This window comes from Gymnodraco acuticeps, unplaced genomic scaffold, assembly GCF_902827175.1.
Source record: "Gymnodraco acuticeps unplaced genomic scaffold, fGymAcu1.1, whole genome shotgun sequence".
Classification (NCBI taxonomy): domain Eukaryota; kingdom Metazoa; phylum Chordata; class Actinopteri; order Perciformes; family Bathydraconidae; genus Gymnodraco; species Gymnodraco acuticeps.
Genome location: NW_022991753.1, coordinates 337,626 through 357,203, shown reverse-complemented (window position 1 = coordinate 357,203; position 19,578 = coordinate 337,626). Strand labels below are relative to the sequence as shown.

Sequence of the window (19,578 nt, the reverse complement as noted above, 5' to 3'; positions counted from 1 at the left end):
TACACTGCACTTACAGTACAGACACACCTTAGTTGACCTTAATGGAATGGTAGCCAGAGGGCTATCTGAGCTCAAGTATTAGCATGCTTGTGCCAACAAGACATGCACACTAACAGCTGACAAAGCAGCCATATCCAGACAGACATATCGTACAGAAAGACAAAAATGTACAGAACCAAAGAACATGAACAGCTGCACACACATACAAAATACAAAGGCCTTAAAGGGGAAAATGCACTTTTTGATGTCTTTTATACATAAATATGTATCCCCGGTGTGTCGGGGATCTCACGCAGCGTCAGAAAATAAAACCCTCTCACTTTTCCTCCGTACCCAAATCTCTAAAAACGGGGGAACAACGGAGCTGATCCAGATTTGCGTCCGATATGACGTAATATCGGAAATGTGGACCCACGGCACTATCAGAAAAGTTGCTATCAGAAACAATGCCCGACTGTTTTGGACGTAATTAGTCGGTGTTTACATTAGCCTCGCTAACACTCAGAGCTAACCTGTACTGGAGAGCATGTGTGTGAAGAAGCAGGAAATAAAAAGGAACTCACCTTGTGGTATAACCGGCAAGAGAGGAAAGCCTTTGAGCTCCAAACTGTTTCAGAGATAATCCTTGATAATACATGATATGGCGTTTCATCACGGCAGTATTTAGTTTAGACAGTAGCTGCCGGGTCCCGCGTGAGCTCATCCCCCTCCTTTTTTTCTTTTCAATATATATATATATTTTTAAAGCTTTATACCTCAAATCAGCACTTTTGAAACAGGAAGTGAAATAGATGGATATGAGGCATGGCTAGAATGGGTGATCTGTTTGGTATTTTGAGCAAAACACTTCATAGACATGTTTTTTATATATTTGTATATATCTGAGACCTATGCTATTGCCTAAAAATAGCATGATAGGTGACCTTTAACACCAACTGACCTAGCTGGAATGGTACCCAAGGGCCGAGTTCTGGCTCATTATTGTGTTAGCATGCACACTATACTTGAACTCCTTGGGTTTGCAGTTAATGTACTTAACACCCAAAAGCTGAACATTAATCACAGAGAGCATATTGTTTTAAAAATTGCTAATATTTATGTAAATGTAGAAATACAATGAGAATATGCCAATTTCTTTGAAACAAGGTAATGGAGGTCTTACCGAGGTAGTTGTCATCCTCCGGCTTCCCTGAGTAGCTGTGTTGACGCACATCTACGTTTGTAGCACCACTTGGTATTCGCACAACATCATTATAGCCTGCAATTATGAGTATTTTGTTTAGATCATTAGTACACTCTAGTTCTCTGCCTATGATACAGACAACTAAGCACATGTACACATGTGTTAAAGCAATATAAAAAGAGCTGCTGTCTTTTCTACTTGCTGAAAGTAAATGATAGTGTAATAAAAGAGGCTATAGCTCACCATACTGGACAATGTTAAAGGTGCCTGCCACAGTTTTGCAGGAAGAGTTGTCACCTCCGCACACGCCACACTTGTCCCTCCTGGCTTTAGAGTTTAATACATGGTCGCAGCCCGCTTGCTGTTCAGTAAAGAGGTAGAAATGAAGGATATGTATTCAATATAAAATAGGACAATGCCAGGAGTAATGTAAAGGGTTACAGTAGAAAGGAGACAAACAGGGAGAGATAGTGGAAAATGTGGAGGATATAAGGGAGAAAGTTGAGAGGGATGTGCAGACATTATAGGACAATGCACAGGAAGGCTTAAAGAACAGAAAAGGCAGACTCATTGAAAACAAAACAAAAGAATACTTTGTTCATCTAACACCATTTAATCCCTAATGCTATCCAAACATTCTGTTATATTAATATGCAAGATACATGGACTTTTACTTGGCCAGTATTTCTTGATGAAATATTGATCGTCAAACCCAGGGACTCATAAAATTGTTAAATGAGAAATTGAGTCATGGCCATATCGTTGACACTCATCTGAAAGAAATGTCCACATAAGGAATGACATGAAATGTGCTTCTACATTTTGAAGGCAGATCAAGAGCCGCATGGATAAAATCCACTTACTAAGACCAGGGAGGCCACTTACTGAACCACAACCTAAGCAAAAGACTGTGTGTGGTTACCAGTTTACACAGAGAAACCCACTGATTCTTTCAAGAAGCATAGTGCTTACAAACTAAAACTCTATCTGTCAAAGGTTTGAGGCAATATACACAATCTGGTTTGGCAAAGTACTGAAATGCTTTTTGAAAAAAGCCTCACCCTGCACAGGCCCTGGACACAGATGTCGTTGGTATCGGGTCCACACGGCGTGCCGTCAATGACCCTGTCCCTGAGCTGGTAGTAGGCCGTGCTGCCTGCCACCCTACAGAACAGCTTGCACCGGTCCTTCATCAGGACTGAAAAAATAAGCAACAAAGAGACAAAAACACTGAATAATAATGGATTATAACGCCTAACTAACATTATGTGTCTATTATGCAAAAGGGGTTGGCAAAAGAAGCAAACAGGATGCCAGGGACATAAAAAAGGATTCTCACTTCCGCTGTATTTGGGCACCCAGCGAACATTTGGAGGTAGACCGTTAATGTTGAAGTGCCTGCCATCGAATGCCGCGCATTGTTCCTCCCGGAAGTCCTTCGTCTGCATGGAGCAGGGCTCAGAGTTACAGGAACGAAACTTCATTCGGCGACCCACACAATACAGTCCTCCATTCTTGGGCCTGGAAGCAAGATTAAGAAAGGGATAGGGACAGTGTTTGGTTAAATGTAGTCAATATTTTAAGTGGATGCTAACCACTAAAGGTCAAACATTCACCTATTCTCCATTTCTCATCACAAACCTAGAGCATGCCGCTGGCATACTTTTCAGATACAAACTAATTCTCGTCATGCCCAATTATTTGTCTATACAGTACATCTATTAAACTAAGATGCAAGGCCACACATGGAAATTGAGTGATCTTTTCATTTTCCAGGAAACAACCCTGTAAGATCTGCTACCAGAGGGCATCAGTTGATGAACACTAGCTATGAAAAGAATTCCTTTAAGGAGGTTTGATCTATGGTACATTGACTTTAGCAGCTAAGATGGAGACAAGGTCCACTAGGCATGCGTGACTACAAAGAGAGGGACTGCTCACACGGGTCGGTTGCATTCGCGCGCAGCAATCTTGATGCCACCTCCGCACGTCCGAGAACAGGTACCGAAAGGGCTCCAAACTCCCCACGCCCCCTCTACAGGTGCAGCGTCATGCTCTTTGGCTATACACAGGCCGTGTTTGCAGTGCTGCAACGACAAAGACATGCATGAAAAAATGAATGAAGAGACATGAATTAATTAATGAACGAAGAGAGAAATAATAGGAGCAGAAGGAGTGAATGTGGTTAGCAAGTGGAAGAAAGAAAAAAAGACGGAATATGTCCAAGACAGAGAGAACAGACAGACTGAGTTTATGAAATTGTATCCATGGAACTGGCAACACATCTATCTGCTCTCCGGTGCTTTGATGCTAATCTGGGAGAAATTATACAGTGAAGTAAATAGAAAAAAAGGAACTGAAAAAGACATTACACGGAAGGGTCTGTCTGGACAGGAGACAGGAAAATGTCACGCACAAAGTCAATAAATATATATCAGCAGCAGGAGGATCATCTTGCTGTGTTCAACAAACAGACTCCAGATTAAGTGTTTAGTCTGGAGTACTGCATGACATGGGATGAGAGATTGGGGCAAACATGAGAAAGTTTGAAAGGGTGTGTGTGTGTGTGTGTGTGTGTGTGTGTGTGTGTGTCCTCTTAGGCCTCCATGTCGCTTTCATGTTCTCTCAGTCTTAATGGCAGGAAGCCAGGGGTTAGTGAGAAAGTCGTAATTAAAAGCTGCACTAAGAGAGTCGACTTGAGAGATACCTCCATCATGTACAACTTCACGCCACACTCTTACATGCCAGCCATGTTTAATTACTAGAGTTTACCATGTGTCCATAATCCATTTTTTCCATGACTCACTGGAAAGGTTGTTACATCAAAATGGTCAGAAATAAGTAAGAAATGTGGTTAGAGTATAAACAGAACCATATGGGTATTTAAATGTAATGTAATGGATACAAATGTGGCTATCCTGTGTTGTCGAAAGATGTTTAACATGTTTTTTATCTTTAGACATGAAAAACTTAAATAAAACGGATTTTGAACTCTTATTTCTTGCTCCTGCCACTTTTCCTACCTTCCCAGGAGAGCATTCAGTACCGTCTGCCCACGGCATGTGCTGGGTCCTGCAGCCCCGCTGGGCCCCCTCTGGACTGGTGCACCACAGCCTCCTACACTGGGTCTGGGAAATACACAAACACACAGCGTTAACCTTGAGATTCCACATAACAAGTCAGACAATCAGGGAAAGACAGGGCACGTGAATGTCATGCTAATAACCTTACTGTTGAACTCTGTCAAATGTATGGACTTCATTTGGCACACGTCCACATTTTAACACAACATGCCAGAAGGTGACTCTATATATACAGTAAGACAACTTACAGTGCTTAAGAGTATCACATTTATTTTGGAGACATTTCTGCAGTATGCATTTCATCAACAAGACCATACTAAAGTATATGGATGGTTTGGTATGATGATTCGAGCCTGATTCTAGGTCCTATATATCAGTTACATTTGTTGTTATTTGTTTGCATCTTAGAAAAAACTATCATTAAGTTGTTTAAACTGCAGCATATGATCAAAACAGAAGAGGCTTCCCTCAAAGACCCACACGTGCAACATGGCAGTTTGGATTTGAACACAGACTTCACCTACCATATATGGGCACACCTGCGTCCCCTGCCCAAATATCAATTCACACTGTTTATTGACATTGTATACCCGTCCAGGCAGCTGCTGCGACAGACTGTACGGTCTAGAAGCGGGCTCGTCCAGCAAGCACTCACCATATCCTGTGCTATTAAGAAATACAAATTAAATGACTTAAAGAAAAAAAGGGGAAAAACAAAAGACATAGACAAACAGAGAACACACTCAGTACACCTGGAGATGTCATTTTTTACTGTACATTTCTTAATTTCTTTACTAGTTTCTGTTTATATTCAGTCAGTTATTAGTAATTGAGCGGATCTCAAGCGTTGGGGACACATGTATAACTTTGGATAGTGTGGGTGGATAGTTTCGCAAAATAGATTTTTGATAGCTGTCAGATACACTTTTTGTACTCCTTCCTACAGTAGGGGTTCCCTGATGTTTCTCTGCAAGAGTCTTTGGAAGCCCTGAGACATGGTGACTGTTTGTTTACATTTAAACCTAGAAATGTGGCTGTTGCTGCCAAAGTTGGGGTAAGAAATGCATACAGTATGCACTCTGTGTGTGTTTGTATGTTTAATGGATGTGTGAAATCTCTGTGATAAAGTTGTACAAACACAGTATTTTAAAAGGGTATGTTGCCAGGGTTTAAAAACACTATTGAAAAACTTCCACACATGCACATCCTATTTGATTCAAGTAATTTAGGAACTTCTCAGCAGAAATGTTAGAAAAAACATCTACAATATCTAACACTCCTGAAGAAAACAGTATGACATACTCAAGGAACTCTGTGATGTACTTCTTGCTACACTTTGACCACATCCAAGGGTTTGTGTTGTAGTTAAGTGTGGGCGCCATCACATGTTGCTGAATCTTAACTCCATCCTCCTTACACTTGTTACTGTCATCATGAGGCATGTTGAACCTAGCACAGAGAAAACAGATACAACATTAAACAAGAGAAATAGATTCCTTCTCCCAGTATTTGGCTGAGATTAACATAACAAAAGCCAGTATTAATGTTGATGACAGCCTACAACTTGGAAGTTTCATAACATAAGTATTTTGAACCGAAATAGACAAGAATCAAATAGAAAAATGTTTGTTTGTGCTTCAGTGCGTTTCATTGGTCTGTATATTTATATATATATTTCCTCTGTCACTATAATGTTGGCTTTGGTAAAAACCCATTCATGGTTGCAGCTTAAAATAATACAGAGCATTTGTATTTCCTGAGTGCGGGGTGTTTGGAATGCAACCAGCACAATATTGAATTATATGAACATTGGGCAATAGACCAAGCATAATAAAAAAAATCAGAGCAGCATGAGTATAAGAGAACAATCAAGCTCCTGCAGGGTGAGTAAATAGGATCCTGGTTGGCGGTGGACAGGTACAGCAGCGCACTGCCCGCAGCCCTCCCTCTGAGCTACTCAGCCCCCCACCTGACAGGTACCATCTAACACTGAGCTCTGCACTAAGTAGCCGTCAAGCATGTTGTCACCGCTTGATTCGGATAAACGTGGATGTGAACAATCCCACCTTTTGTTTAGTGGTTAGAAGGAGCATTTGTTAGAGGTGATGAGGGCTGTTAAGGGCTGTAACAGTCTCCACCGGCTCTGGCTGACTCAGGACGTTGGACAATGCAGAGTTTGCTGAAGGGCAGGTTTCACTACATTTCTGAGAATCTAATTTACCGTTGTTTCTCTTTACCCTCAAAATGAAAGGCAGGTCAAATTTGAAATATAATCAGAAACACACCAACGCATCAGCAAATAATGGGAAAACAAAAAGGAATGCACTGCTGTTTTTGTTCCAAATAAGCAGGACTCCTTGATCCCCATCTGCTGGTTAGCAAGCATCGGCTCCTCGAGACTTTTCATGTGTCACTGATGGAAAACACTTCCCCTAACCAGGAGCAGTATCACAGTGCTTAAGTTAAACAACCAGTGGACACATGCTGTGCTTACACATGGCCAAGTTCATGGGCGATGGTGAATGCGGTGCTGAGTCCATTGTCCTCACTAATGCTGCAACTCCTGTATGGATCACACACCGTCCCCAACTCTGCCAATCCTTAAAAACGGGACAAAAAAGGAAGCTCACATCATTTCTGCTCTTTTTCCATCATGATTTATCCACCAGCATCACACAAAAGTAAATAATATAATTGATTATATGGTTTGAAGTCTACGAGCACATTTAAAAACAAAATGCACGTACCTAATGTGTCACACTTGTCTCTTGCTCTGCAGATGTCCTGCCTGTGGTGGATACACAGATAATGGGTAATAGTCAGTGGCACTGAAGAACACTTCCCCAAATTGAATGGGGTCCTTCTCATTTAGGTTCAAATAGTAGTTCAATTCATCAGGCCTATGGAGACAATTTATTCCCTTTCTTTTACGTAAATGATCTCCAAGAATTTGAACTTGGACAATGTGATTTGGTAAATGGGATAAGTGGCTGTCAGCAGCAATTCATTCAATAATTCTATACGTTTCTTGCACCTGGTTATTAGGATGGCAGTGTCATGATGGGAATGATGGTTATCATCCAGGAGGTTCTGGCTCTGCTGCCAAATGCAGAAGTTCTTTAAAGTAGTCTGTGCATTAAATGAAATGACTGGACCTTCCTGAGAACAAACAGAGAGAAATGATTAAAAGGAATGATAACATTGATCACCACATACTTGATGTAAGTGAGCAAGTACATGGATCTAAACTAATTAGCAGTCTTACCGGCTCGTTGTTTATTATGACTAACTTTACAATCACAATGTTAATGAGGTTGCCAATGCTGGGGTCCTTGTAGATGGACGATACCTGAAGAAAAGAATAAAACATGAGCTGAATCCTCTGAATGAAAATGTTTTCAAGATGAACTTATTTGTTATGCGGATCAATATGTAACAATATTTTCCTTCACTCAACCAAGGTGAAATGTGACACAGTATATTAACTGGGAAATCTATCATGGGCTGCCTTCCTGCAGTTTGTGCCGGGAATTTGGTTGATTGAAAGATCAAGTTGATAATGGCCTGAGCCCCTGTAGAGAAGGCAAGCTTTGCCAAGAAACAGAATATAGGTCATCCTAGCCTCCCCCCCACTGTTGGCCCCAGACGCCTGAGGAAACTGGTATTTGAAGTGGCCGCGAGTATGCGCTCTATGTGACATACCTGAGCTTATTTTTAACATTCATCAAAGCTGTCAGGCCAACTCTACTTTGAGCTGCCCTCTCTTCCTTCTAGCTGTTTGAAAGAGGTGTTTACCCCTGCCCTAGGCTGCCCTTTTCCCCTTCCATGACCCTCCTCCAAAGGCCAACTGACTGACTTACAGCTCAGCAGAACAGGTGCATACACTTTGTGCACCACATGTACTTTCTGGCCATAATTGTGCAGATACATAAACACACTTCCATCTGCCAGCCCACTGCCTCAATCAACCAACTGGCAGAAGTATAACTTACTATGGACATTAATGTGAGAATGTAGTGTTGTAGGTTGCTGCCATGATGCTCCACCATTTTGCTGTCGGCCACCAGCATGACTTCAACAAAGCGTGGGTAGGAGAGGAAGCGCTTTGTTCTCTTGTGAGGTCCTGAGTCACCGCTGCTATCATTTGATGGTCTGGCGCTAGAGTTGCCGCTCGCCGATCCGAGCAAAGCACCGCTGGCCACGCCGGCGCTTAGTGACTCCATGTCATTGAACATACCGCCGCTGACCACCGGGGCTGCATTGGACACATTGGTAACCCCGACCAGTGGCCCTCTCTTCAGCTTGTGTCTCTTGTGTCTGTGTTTGTGACCTAGAGAGGGAAGCAATGGAGCATTTGTAAATATACAAAGATTGAAGGATGATGGGAAATTCATTCATTCAACAAAAAAAAACATACAAGGTATGAATCAATGTGTGTTTACACTAAAGCTTAGGAAGTGGGTTTATGTTTTTAAATGTCAAAATAAATTAGGTCAGTTGGTTGACTGGAAATGTGTATTGTTAAAATACCGCTTTCTCTCTGTTGTTTATTGTCACTGAAAGAGTTGGTTGACAAATGAACACTGCCCCGAATGCCTTTTTTTCTCTCCTAGTCCTCTTTCAGAAAAGAAGGAAGAGAAAAGGGCAAAGAGTTCAGACGAGATAAACCTGGCACCCAGCCATACAAATTTAGCACAAACTGCAAAGCGCAAGCTAAAAGAAGGCAGTTTAACAACTGGGCAGCAAAACCTCTTAACACTAAGGGGAATTCATTCAGATTTTAATCATGGCAGGGCAACACAACTGCTGAATGCCAGTCTTTTTTTGTTTTCCCATCACATGCAGATCACCCTGTCTGGACCACCAACAATGCATCCCCACCTAAATTACAGTGAACTAGAACTACATCATATTATTGGATCTGCTTTCAGTATACAAGATTTCTGATAAAGGAAGAACAATTTGCTGTACTTCAAAAATCACAAGGTTACAATGGATCTTTGTACAAAGAGGAATCATTCTTGGCCAAAAATCTCTCACAGTCAAATTGATGTTCCTCCAGGCTATGATCACTCACACACACACACACACACACACACACACACACACACACACACACACACACACACACACACACACACACACACACACACACCACACACACACACACACACACACACACACACACACACACACACACACACACACACACACACACACACACACACACACACACACACACACACACACAATTGATTTACATGCATTTCCTGGAGACTTATCCTAACCTTAACCATAACCAACACATGCCTAACCCTAACCCTAATCCTAAACCTAACCAAGTCTTCACCCTAAAATTAATGATTCCCCTCATGGGGACCTCCAATTTGTCCCCATAAGGGAAGCCAGTCCCCACAGGTGACTATGTAAACAGATTTAGGTCCCCACAAGGAGAGGTAATGCGAGACCCCACACACACACACACACACACACACACACACACACACACACACACACACACACACACACACACACACACACACACACACACACACACACACACACACACACACACACACACACACACACACACACACACACACACACACACACACACACACACACACACACACACACACACACACACACACACACACACACACACACACACACACACACACACACACACACACCACACACACACACACACACACACACACACACACACACACACACACACACACACACACACACACACACACACACACACACGTTTACATACACAGAAAAACCAAACATCTGCAGAAAGATGTCTAGCAGACAAAGAGAACATATTTATCTGATTTGTTTTCTTAGTTTTGATCATTTGACACGTTTAAGTTGCATTCCCTCTTTACTATAAAGTTTACACTGCATGTTCATGGCAGTGGGTCTACCCAACTTTCTTATCAAAGAGGAGGAGGAAGTACAAGAGTCAACAGGAAGTTCAGCCAGTAAACTGAGATGGAGTGATACAAGGGTGAACTTACAAATGATTTTCCTGTGTGATAGTTGGAAAGCTTCCTCACTACTGTGTAGCAGTGGGTTCTGCACCAAGATAGTTTCAATACAATACTTCTACTTAAATACTGTCAATTTGAAAAATGTCCACATCAATTAGATTATTTCATTAAGAAATGGCACAGAAAAAAAAAGGTAAACAATATTTCACTATTGAATCATTAAGCATCGTTCCTTTTCCCCCTAATATTATCAGTCGTTTTATGTTTCATTTTACAAAGAATGTATGTTCAAGAACCAGCACTGCAGAGTCATTTTGTTTATTTTTGAGCTATGACTGTCATAGCTCAAACAGCTGAGTTTCTATTAGATGATTGGTCCCCTGTTGCAACTGATAGCAGAGCCTTTGGGGGAAGCACACAATGATGTCTGAAATAACTAAAAAGGTCACATTATGTGTGACATACGGACCCACAAAATGGCTAATTCAACTCACAATACACACGTAACACATGAAAACACTTACAAGCACAAGAAGCAACCACATACACAGTTTTTGGTTTTTAAATGTAGCACTTGGGAGGTCCATGGTCAGAATCATCAGTGGACTAGTTAGCTAGAAAGGGGACACTGGGTGATAGTTGACTTGAGAAGATATTGAAGACAGCCAATTGGCCATCTCAGTGGTGAGGTCCGAATTAACATTAGTTGCACGTGTGTATCTCTTTTTGAAAGTGCATGTATAAGGCATTAAGGTATGTACAGTATGTGGCTTTGTTTGTGGTGTTTAGAGTTTGTACATTTGTGATAACCTTTTCTGTATAAATTGCATCATGTAAATCAAATACCTGAAGTGTCACAAGCTGTGTTCTCTCCAGATGGTGGTTCCTTGGATGAGCTCTTCCTGTATACAATATGAGGTTTTGTGTGTTCCTCTTCATAATGTTCTCCTTGATAGCTGTGTAGGGGCTCCACAAAGTACTCTGCTTCTGGAGACCTGAAAGTGCCAAGCTGGATGGCAGAACAAAAATGCACAACAGTTAGTATCCATGAGTCCATTTTCTATAAATGCTCATTCCTTTACAGCAGGAACGCAAACATGGGGAAAACGTGCAAAGTGAATACCAACAGGACCAAGGGGAATATACCGTATGGTTCAGGAAAATAGTTCTGCAAATCAGTGAGCCGCCATACCACTTTAATGCAATGCAAGTTATATGTACAGAAAGTCTTATTGCAAGCAACAGTTGAATGTGGCTCATTTACTCATAATTAGAGAAAATAAGTCAATTCAGAGACCCAAGGGCTTCAATAGATGTATTTTTGCATTCATGTTAGACTGGTCTCAAAGCAGGAGGAAAAGCATAACAGTAAGACCTGTGATGACTATCAGGGAACATAGTGAGACTGTATGTTTTTGGCAGGCTTGCTGAAAGCCCTGTTTTATGTATTTCACCTGGCACGTCTAGTGTGACTGGCTAACGTGGAGGTCTATGATGTTCCAGATAAGGAGCTGCCAACCCAAGCACATTTTGCTTATTGGCAACGAAAAATCATCATGACAGCCCTGGGGGCTGAAGTTTGCCACACACATTTGTAATCCCTGATGGTAATATATACTGTTTTTTAAAGTTCTCACGAGAAAACATGTTCAATTGTCATGCATGTGCAAAATATGTGCTACAGGATGGATTGTTTTTTAGTGAGGGGGAACACTGAAGCTTCCTTTCTGCCTTACATTCGCTTGAGCAGTACACAATTTGCATTACTACATTAGGAACTGCGCTTTGATTGATCTGGAGAGTTGGCAAGGCCAAACAGAATCTCCCTACAAGCTTCCCTGCAAAAAAAACAAGTATCACATTTTAAGATGTACAGAATGAGTGGTTATCCGCAGTATTGCCTTTTGTATATAACAAATGGGCCTCAGAAGGCTTGAATAAATATGAATGTATGCTCCATAAATGTCAGCTCAAATCCCTAAAGCTCTCTGCAGTGCAGAGCATTCAGACATATTTTAATTTGATTAGTCATTAGGGAGTACATTATACCTTGTCTCATATGTATCTGTCACCTCTGTGGTGCTTTTAGATATAAACTCAGAGAGCACTTTTGCTCCACTCTAAAACGCAAGCCTGGGAGTTCGGACCAATTTGTGATGACGTCGGTACCACCCGTACTCCCGCTGCATTAGCATGCGTAAAGACGTCACTGACAACCGGGAGTCCAGAAAGAGGCATGGGAGTAAGATTTAGAGCTGAGTGGTCATTACACTAGACTGCAACCAATGGACTTGCGACTCTAGAAAGTTAGCACAGTTTTGTACTATTTTGAGTTATTTAGACTCTGAAAGCCCCACTAGAGGATCCTGCAACAAACATAAGCCATAACAACTCATGCATTGTCCAAGTAACTCAGCTTTAGTTTCACTTAATTTTGATGAATGTTTACAATAATATACCGTTTTGAACTGTTTCAAAACATATTTGAAAGCAGACTAATGTATGACTGCTTACGTTTGATAGCTTGCTCTATCATTTAAAAACAGTTTGCGCACTAAGTGCACTAACAATGTCTTTACTTTTTTCTTTCTAAACCAACGTTGAGGCAGGTTTCCAGGTCTTGCCATAATGCCCACGGTGGTTGAAAAGTAAAGCACCCGGTGGTAAAGTCATCACATGCACGACGAGTGTAACCGTGCGTAAAAACTCACCAGTCCGGAGCACAAACTGATGACTGCGGCGTGTTCTGCTTCTGCATTTACAAGTCCTTTATAGAAGCAGTGCCTTAACTCCGTGTCCTCTTCCTCCTCCACCTCCCCATCTGCTGCAAAATCCGTTATGTTATCTTCTCGGGGCCCTCCAAATACTGACACAGTGTAGAGAGGTGCGATAAATCCCGAATCCAGCGTGAGGTTGAGGTGATAATGCTGTCCGAAAGCAGATATCCTGTAATGGATATTTGACGAGGCCCACTGATCCGTGCTGTTGCCGGTGCTTTCGTCCAAACTTCGCCTTTTCCTCCTGAAGTGCACACTTGTGGGAAACGTGTCACCGGCTTCATTCACTCGCACCGGTGTTACAATCTCATAAACGCCGATCTCCTCTTTTGCTGGGGAATAACAAAGCAGTTGAGAATTAAGTAGCAATCCAATAGCATCAGTACAAATCAAAGAGACAGAAAGAATATGTATGTAATATGCATATCAATTTTATTTTCCTGGAAAAATCCGTTGTTTGACAGCAATTCAAGGAAATGACACTCAGTAAACTTTAGATATCTAAAGGAAAAGCGCTGCAAGTCATGTGCTTGGCTGAATTCAAACTCATTCATTCTCTGCCTTCAATGTTAGAGACCTACTTTATGAGGGGAAATGCATGGGTAGTCATGGAGCGGCATACTTTACCTGTGTTTGAATTCAAAAGCAATTTCCCCGTAGAGGCAACTACATTCAAGAAATCAGGGAAAAGTAGGAACCCCAAGCCCCAGAAGAGCACATGCATGATTGTCCACGTTCAGAGGAGAGCGGCAGCCTGTATTCCTGTAGTAATCCTATATTCCTCCGGTCACTCCGGGCTTTCCGCCTCCGGTCCGCCTGCCACATCCAAGTTTATTATCCTCGACTCTTGAGTAGATGGTCTCTCGCCGGTGAAGTACACTGCTGGGACGTGAGAACTTCGCGGATTCCCTGGCGAACATGCATACTGCAGAGGGGTGGGCTGCTCCGACAGTCACTGCGATGGGATCACTCTCCACTGCAAGCCTGTGCACCAGTTTTCTCCCCAGCGAGGGGCGGGATCAGCTAGACAAGGTACACTGGGGCTACAACAGTGAGGCCACTCCCGGTAAATACATACAGTATAGGCATACTGTAGTGACGAAAGTGGTTACAACAAATGTCCACTTTGAATGGCGGGATATGATCAGTGACTCGTTTGTTAAAAAGTATTTTTAAGCTGCTGTAAACAATTCTAAGTTAACACCAGCTTCTAGAGGGTCCCCACTCTGGGCCAGAGACCATAAGAGACTCAATTAACTGACTTCATTAAGTATATTTATGGGGTGACTATATTGTGAATGTGTTGCACAAATACTGACATTACAGGCATTGGACAAAAATACAAGCCAAAACAAAAATAACACTTATGTTTAATCAATTTGCAATATTATTCCAACTATCATCAATATATGCCTAAAACTCTTATTAGCACAACATAACCTGACATAAAGTCAGGAACAAAATATATATAAAATGACATGACAGGTATAGGACATCTCTTTTGAGTGAACATCTTTAAGGTGAAAACTAAGACAATCTTGAAAAATGTTATCTTAAATCAAAAGAGCTCCCTTCCTAAATGAAGGATACATACGTTAATGGAAACATGGGACAAGTCTGTTTTTTTATTTTGTTTTGTTCATGTATTATTATATTTTAATAAGCTCCATTTTACATTTCTCAACTCGATAGGAAAGGTAAGGATGTATACGATCATCCTTATTCTGTGAGTGTTTTTGTCGCGATCCATGATAACATCCTGTGTCCCATCCCCACATTCTTTGAATATCTTTGGGTTAATAAGGATTTGAGGGGTGGGCTTTCGCAGTTTTCAGAACAGATCGGTGACAGTGAGGTGGGGCCCATATAGGGAATGCCTGCCCTAGGGCCACAAGCTAGATAATCTGGGCATGGCTGTATACTTAGAAGTTCACGGGATCACAGAGTGACAAAATGCAAACTGGCAAGCAGAGAAGCCATATACAGTAGTGATTTGAGGTCTTAAGTAGGTGCTGGAAAAGGTATTGTGTAGGGATAATGGTAATGGCTTTATGAGCTATAGTCTCCTCAGCAGAACAATGCTACAGGCTGTATGGAAGCCTTTGTAGGTGCCTTTGTTATGTGGAGGATCAAAGAGTGGGGTATCCAGTCTGCCTCCTGCTCCATTCAGGAACCCCCTTAACGGATACACACAGAGAGAGTGACAGAATAAACAGCATGATCTGGTAACTTTTAAACATATTTTTTGAATAGAAATATGCACTAAATAAATAGTCTATTAGCTCATCCCAGACACATCACTGTTTATGGTGACCAATAAGAAATAGAACAGAAATGGCAGTAATATGTTTGAAGTAGTCACTAGAGTAGCAATAGAGTCACCATTCAATGTCATTTTTAAATGTATCAATATTACATACCAAGACTGGAGATATGATTTAGGTTACCTAATTACTTTCTGGAATATTAGACCTGTTACAAAGCAAAAAAACAGGTGCAACTAGTATTGTTAAAGTGACATGGCCATTTCTACTGATCATAATTCCATTGTTGAGGTCTACTATAGATTTACATTGTTCAATGTTCCATAATCACATTGGTTTCTCATACAGCATCTCTGTATAGTATGTGTATTCACTCTCTGTCCTAAACGGCTTGTTGGAGCTCCAACGAGACGTTCTGGGGCAGCACAGACAGGTCTTTTCTGTGTTAGAGTTTTACTCCCTACAGGGTGTACTTTGAGGGTTTGTGACTCTGCAGACCGTTTACATGCAGAAAAAGCTACATAACACACAAGGAGACGGGTAATAACCAGAAAAGCATGACATGGGACCTTTAAGAAAGGCTCCATTCCAATTCAGTTATCCTGCACATTAGCTGGACCCTAAAACTGAGAACCTATACGGAATGCAGCCATCAATTATTGTTATTAATGTTACCTGGGCTTTTCCTGTAATTACATGCACCTGCGTAAAACTACATTTGTAACACCTGCTTTCTTAATGAATACTATTCAAGGATACAATTGAAACATGAAATGTCAGGACTGAAGGATAGTATAGGATATTTGACACCTTGTGAATACGTTTTTACATAAAAATACAGTCAAGTACAGACACAAATTAGACACCATTTCAGCTCACTCATTAACATAATAACTGGTACAACTGAGCTAAAACCTCAAGCTAACCCTTAAACGAGCTAGAACCACATCTAGAGAAAAAAATAAGTTATAAAATGTGGATACAAAAATGTTTTAAGTCATGTTTTCAGTTCTAACACCCACAACACAGATATGTTGGGGACTTAAAGAGCATCTTCCAACATGAGACATCACCTTTCTTGACCACTTAAAAGATGAATGGCCATGTTCAGTTTCGTTTAGTAACAGACAACTTAGCAAGCCAAAGGACAAGGATATTGTATCAAACAATACAAACATTTCAGTCTCTCGCTCGTAGCAATAGGAAGAAAATAATAATTTACCAGCAGGTTGACTTCCAGTAACTCCCCATTATTAACAGTAGTAAACAATTACATACATAACTGACAGAAAAGAGGTGCCGTTGATGTACCCGGATGTAAGAACACAACAGACGTTAAATGAAGATATCGCGGTATTTTGACTATCGTTCAGCAGTATTGTGGTCAGTGCTGCCTCTAGTGACCGGAAGCTACATTGCATCAATTTGAAACTACACCATAGGCCAATAATACATGAACCATAATTCATTATAAAAAAAGAAGTGTCCTGATTTTGTTTGGCTTATTTTGATGTACTATTACATGTAGCCTATAAGCTTCTCATTTTGTTCATATATATTATTAAAAACATGTTTTTATATTTGTCAGTTTTAATCTTTAAAATATATCTCAACTGTAAAACTGACATCACCCCTCCCCCCAGGAAAGACTTGAACTATGGAACTTGGACATTTGTACATGAACATCACCAGCAACTCTGTTCTGAGTTAGACTCAGATGGCCTCCATGTCGTCACTCCACTCGAAGCCACATCACTTCAGGCGTCTGTTGATTTTCCCTAAAAGACCGTACAAAAAAGGGACAATTAAGTATTCCCATATGATTTATACGGTGGCCCTGAAGTGCAAGACACTACAGCATTTCAGAAGACACCACAGCATTTCACGAAACACAACAGCATTTCACAAAACACTACAGCATTTCACAAAACGCCACAGCATTTCAGAAAACGCCACAGCATTTCACTAAACACTACAGCATTTCACAAAACGCCACAGCATTTCAGAAAACACAACAGCATTTCAGAAAACACCACAGCATTTCACAAAACACCACAGCATTTCAGAAAACCCACAGCATTTCACAAAACACCACAGCATTTCAGAAAACACCACAGCATTTCACAAAACACCACAGCATTTCACAAAACACCACAGCATTTCAGAAAACGCCACAGCATTTCACAAAACACCACAGCATTTCAGAAAACACAACAGCATTTCAGAAAACACCACAGCATTTCACAAAACACCACAGCATTTCACAAAACACAACAGCATTTCAGAAAACACCACAGCATTTCACATTGGACGGAAAGGGTATTCCTTTAGTGATGTTTGTGATTGGACAGAGCCAGCCAGAGAAGCACTGCTGTGATTGGTTGTTTTTGCTGCCAGTCAAGAAATGACGCTTCGTGATTGGTCAACACCCGACAGCGAAATATGTCCCAACACATCAGCCGTTAGCACACGCTCAGAGCTCACAGCTCCTCATATCTGTTCTGAAACTGGACAAAAGTTAAACGTGTACAAACCACAGACTGTCTGTGTCATGGCGAATACAGTCGCTGCTTTATTTATGTCTGTATGACGTTGTTGTGAGTGTGGACGGAGCAGCTACAGGTTAGTTTAGCCTGATGGATCAGATTCCATTCAGAAAACACGCATTTTAAAAGCTTTTCGCCTGCCGTCTTGTCTACAGACTTGTCAAAGCGTTAATTCATGGTTTTTACTAACCGGTATCAGTATGTTGTTACTTCGGCATCACTTTGAAACGTGTATTACAATTAAATCACGGTCAAATATGTTCATTTTGTTGTAGTTGGTATCTCCCATATAATTTACATGGAGATACGCCCCCCCCCCCTCAGCGCCTCTTGTTTGAATGACAGGAGCAAACACAGCTGACACCCGCGGTGAAACTCGAGCGATTAGAGCGATGCGAATATTGGGTGGTCTACCATAGTATTTACATGGAGACAAGCCCCTTAAAAACCATGAATTAATAAAGCATTAATTCTGTGTTTACTCCTGGAGAGGGGGCGGGCCGTATCTCCATGTAAATCCTATCGGAATCGGATCGATCAGGCTAAACTAACCTGTAGCTGCTCCGTCCACACTCACAACAACGTCATACAGACATAAATAAAGCAGCGACTGTATTCACCATGACATAGACAGTCTGTGTTTTGTATATGTTGAACTTTTGTCCAGTTTCTGAACAGATATGAGGAGCTGTGAGCCAGCTAACGGCTGATGTGTTGGGCCAATCACGAAGCGTCATTTCTTGACTGGCAGCAAAACAACCAATCACAGCAGTGCTTCTATGGCTGGCTCTGTCCAATCACAAACAAGAAGTGTTCTCCCTAAGGAATACCCTTTCCGTCCAATGTGAAATGCTGTGGTGTTTTCTGAAATGCTGTTGTGTTTTGTGAAATGCTGTGGTGTTTTCTGAAATGCTGTTGTGTTTTCTGAAATGCTGTTGTGTTTTCTGAAATGCTGTGGTGTTTTCTGAAATGCTGTGGCGTTTTGTGAAATGCTGTTGTGTTTTGTGAAATGCTGTTGTGTTTTGTGAATTGCTGTGGCGTTTTGTGAAATGCTGTGGTGTCTTGCACTTCAGGGCCACCGTAGATTCATGCTAAGCAAAAACAGGCAACAAGCTCTGTCGCCTCTGTCACTATGGTCATTAAATGTGCAGGCTTGTGGTGTTGGAAAGAGTCATAATCATTTTTTTGCGAGAAGATCATTTCAATACATTTCACACCAAGTCTTATCAAATCAAATCAAATCAAGTTTTATTTATATAGCACATTTATAAACGATTTTTGGTTGAGCCAAAGTGCTGTACATAAAATAAAAATAGCCTACAGTAGAGACACTTTACAGCAAATACAACAGCACAGATTGTTCAGAATATCAGTATGAGAAAAACGACACCCTCTGTCCTTAGACCCTCACATCGTACAAGGAAAAACTTCCAGAGAAAACCCACAGTTTAAAGGGAAAAAATGGGAGAAACCTCAGGGAGAGCAACAGAGGAGGGATCCCTCTCCCAGGACGGACAGACGTGCAATAGATGCCGTGTGTAAATCGAAGAGATAATACAGTTTACAGCATATAGACCGAATGTTAGGAAATGCATGTGTCTATAATAAGAAGATGAATCCACGAGGATGTCAGCTACAATCCTGTGGAAGCCATCAGGGAAGCAGCATGGCGAGACCCAAGGCAGGACCGCAGAGACAGGTTCAGCCACGACCCGAAGTCCAC

At 41.4% G+C, this 19,578-nt stretch overlaps 1 protein-coding gene across 2 annotated transcripts in view; it reads right to left on the bottom strand.

Moving 5' to 3' along the window:
• Positions 1-16,654, bottom strand: part of LOC117534936 (A disintegrin and metalloproteinase with thrombospondin motifs 9-like) — a 46,776-nt gene extending 30,122 nt beyond the window's left edge. For both annotated transcript variants that reach the window (XM_034199212.1, XM_034199213.1), the window contains exons 1-17: positions 16,532-16,654; positions 13,673-15,222; positions 12,980-13,377; positions 11,115-11,277; positions 8,259-8,596; positions 7,532-7,615; positions 7,301-7,425; positions 7,014-7,054; positions 6,761-6,866; positions 5,569-5,715; positions 4,791-4,932; positions 4,207-4,311; positions 3,125-3,270; positions 2,523-2,704; positions 2,245-2,381; positions 1,427-1,544; positions 1,163-1,258 (exon numbers count right to left, since the gene is read on the bottom strand). In XM_034199212.1, the coding sequence (XP_034055103.1) occupies positions 1,163-1,258; positions 1,427-1,544; positions 2,245-2,381; positions 2,523-2,704; positions 3,125-3,270; positions 4,207-4,311; positions 4,791-4,932; positions 5,569-5,715; positions 6,761-6,866; positions 7,014-7,054; positions 7,301-7,425; positions 7,532-7,615; positions 8,259-8,596; positions 11,115-11,277; positions 12,980-13,377; positions 13,673-13,769 (2,425 nt within the window). In that variant the 5' untranslated portion in view covers positions 13,770-15,222; positions 16,532-16,654. The remainder of the gene's footprint in view (positions 1-1,162; positions 1,259-1,426; positions 1,545-2,244; positions 2,382-2,522; positions 2,705-3,124; positions 3,271-4,206; positions 4,312-4,790; positions 4,933-5,568; positions 5,716-6,760; positions 6,867-7,013; positions 7,055-7,300; positions 7,426-7,531; positions 7,616-8,258; positions 8,597-11,114; positions 11,278-12,979; positions 13,378-13,672; positions 15,223-16,531) is intronic.
• Positions 16,655-19,578: the final 2,924 nt, after the last annotated feature.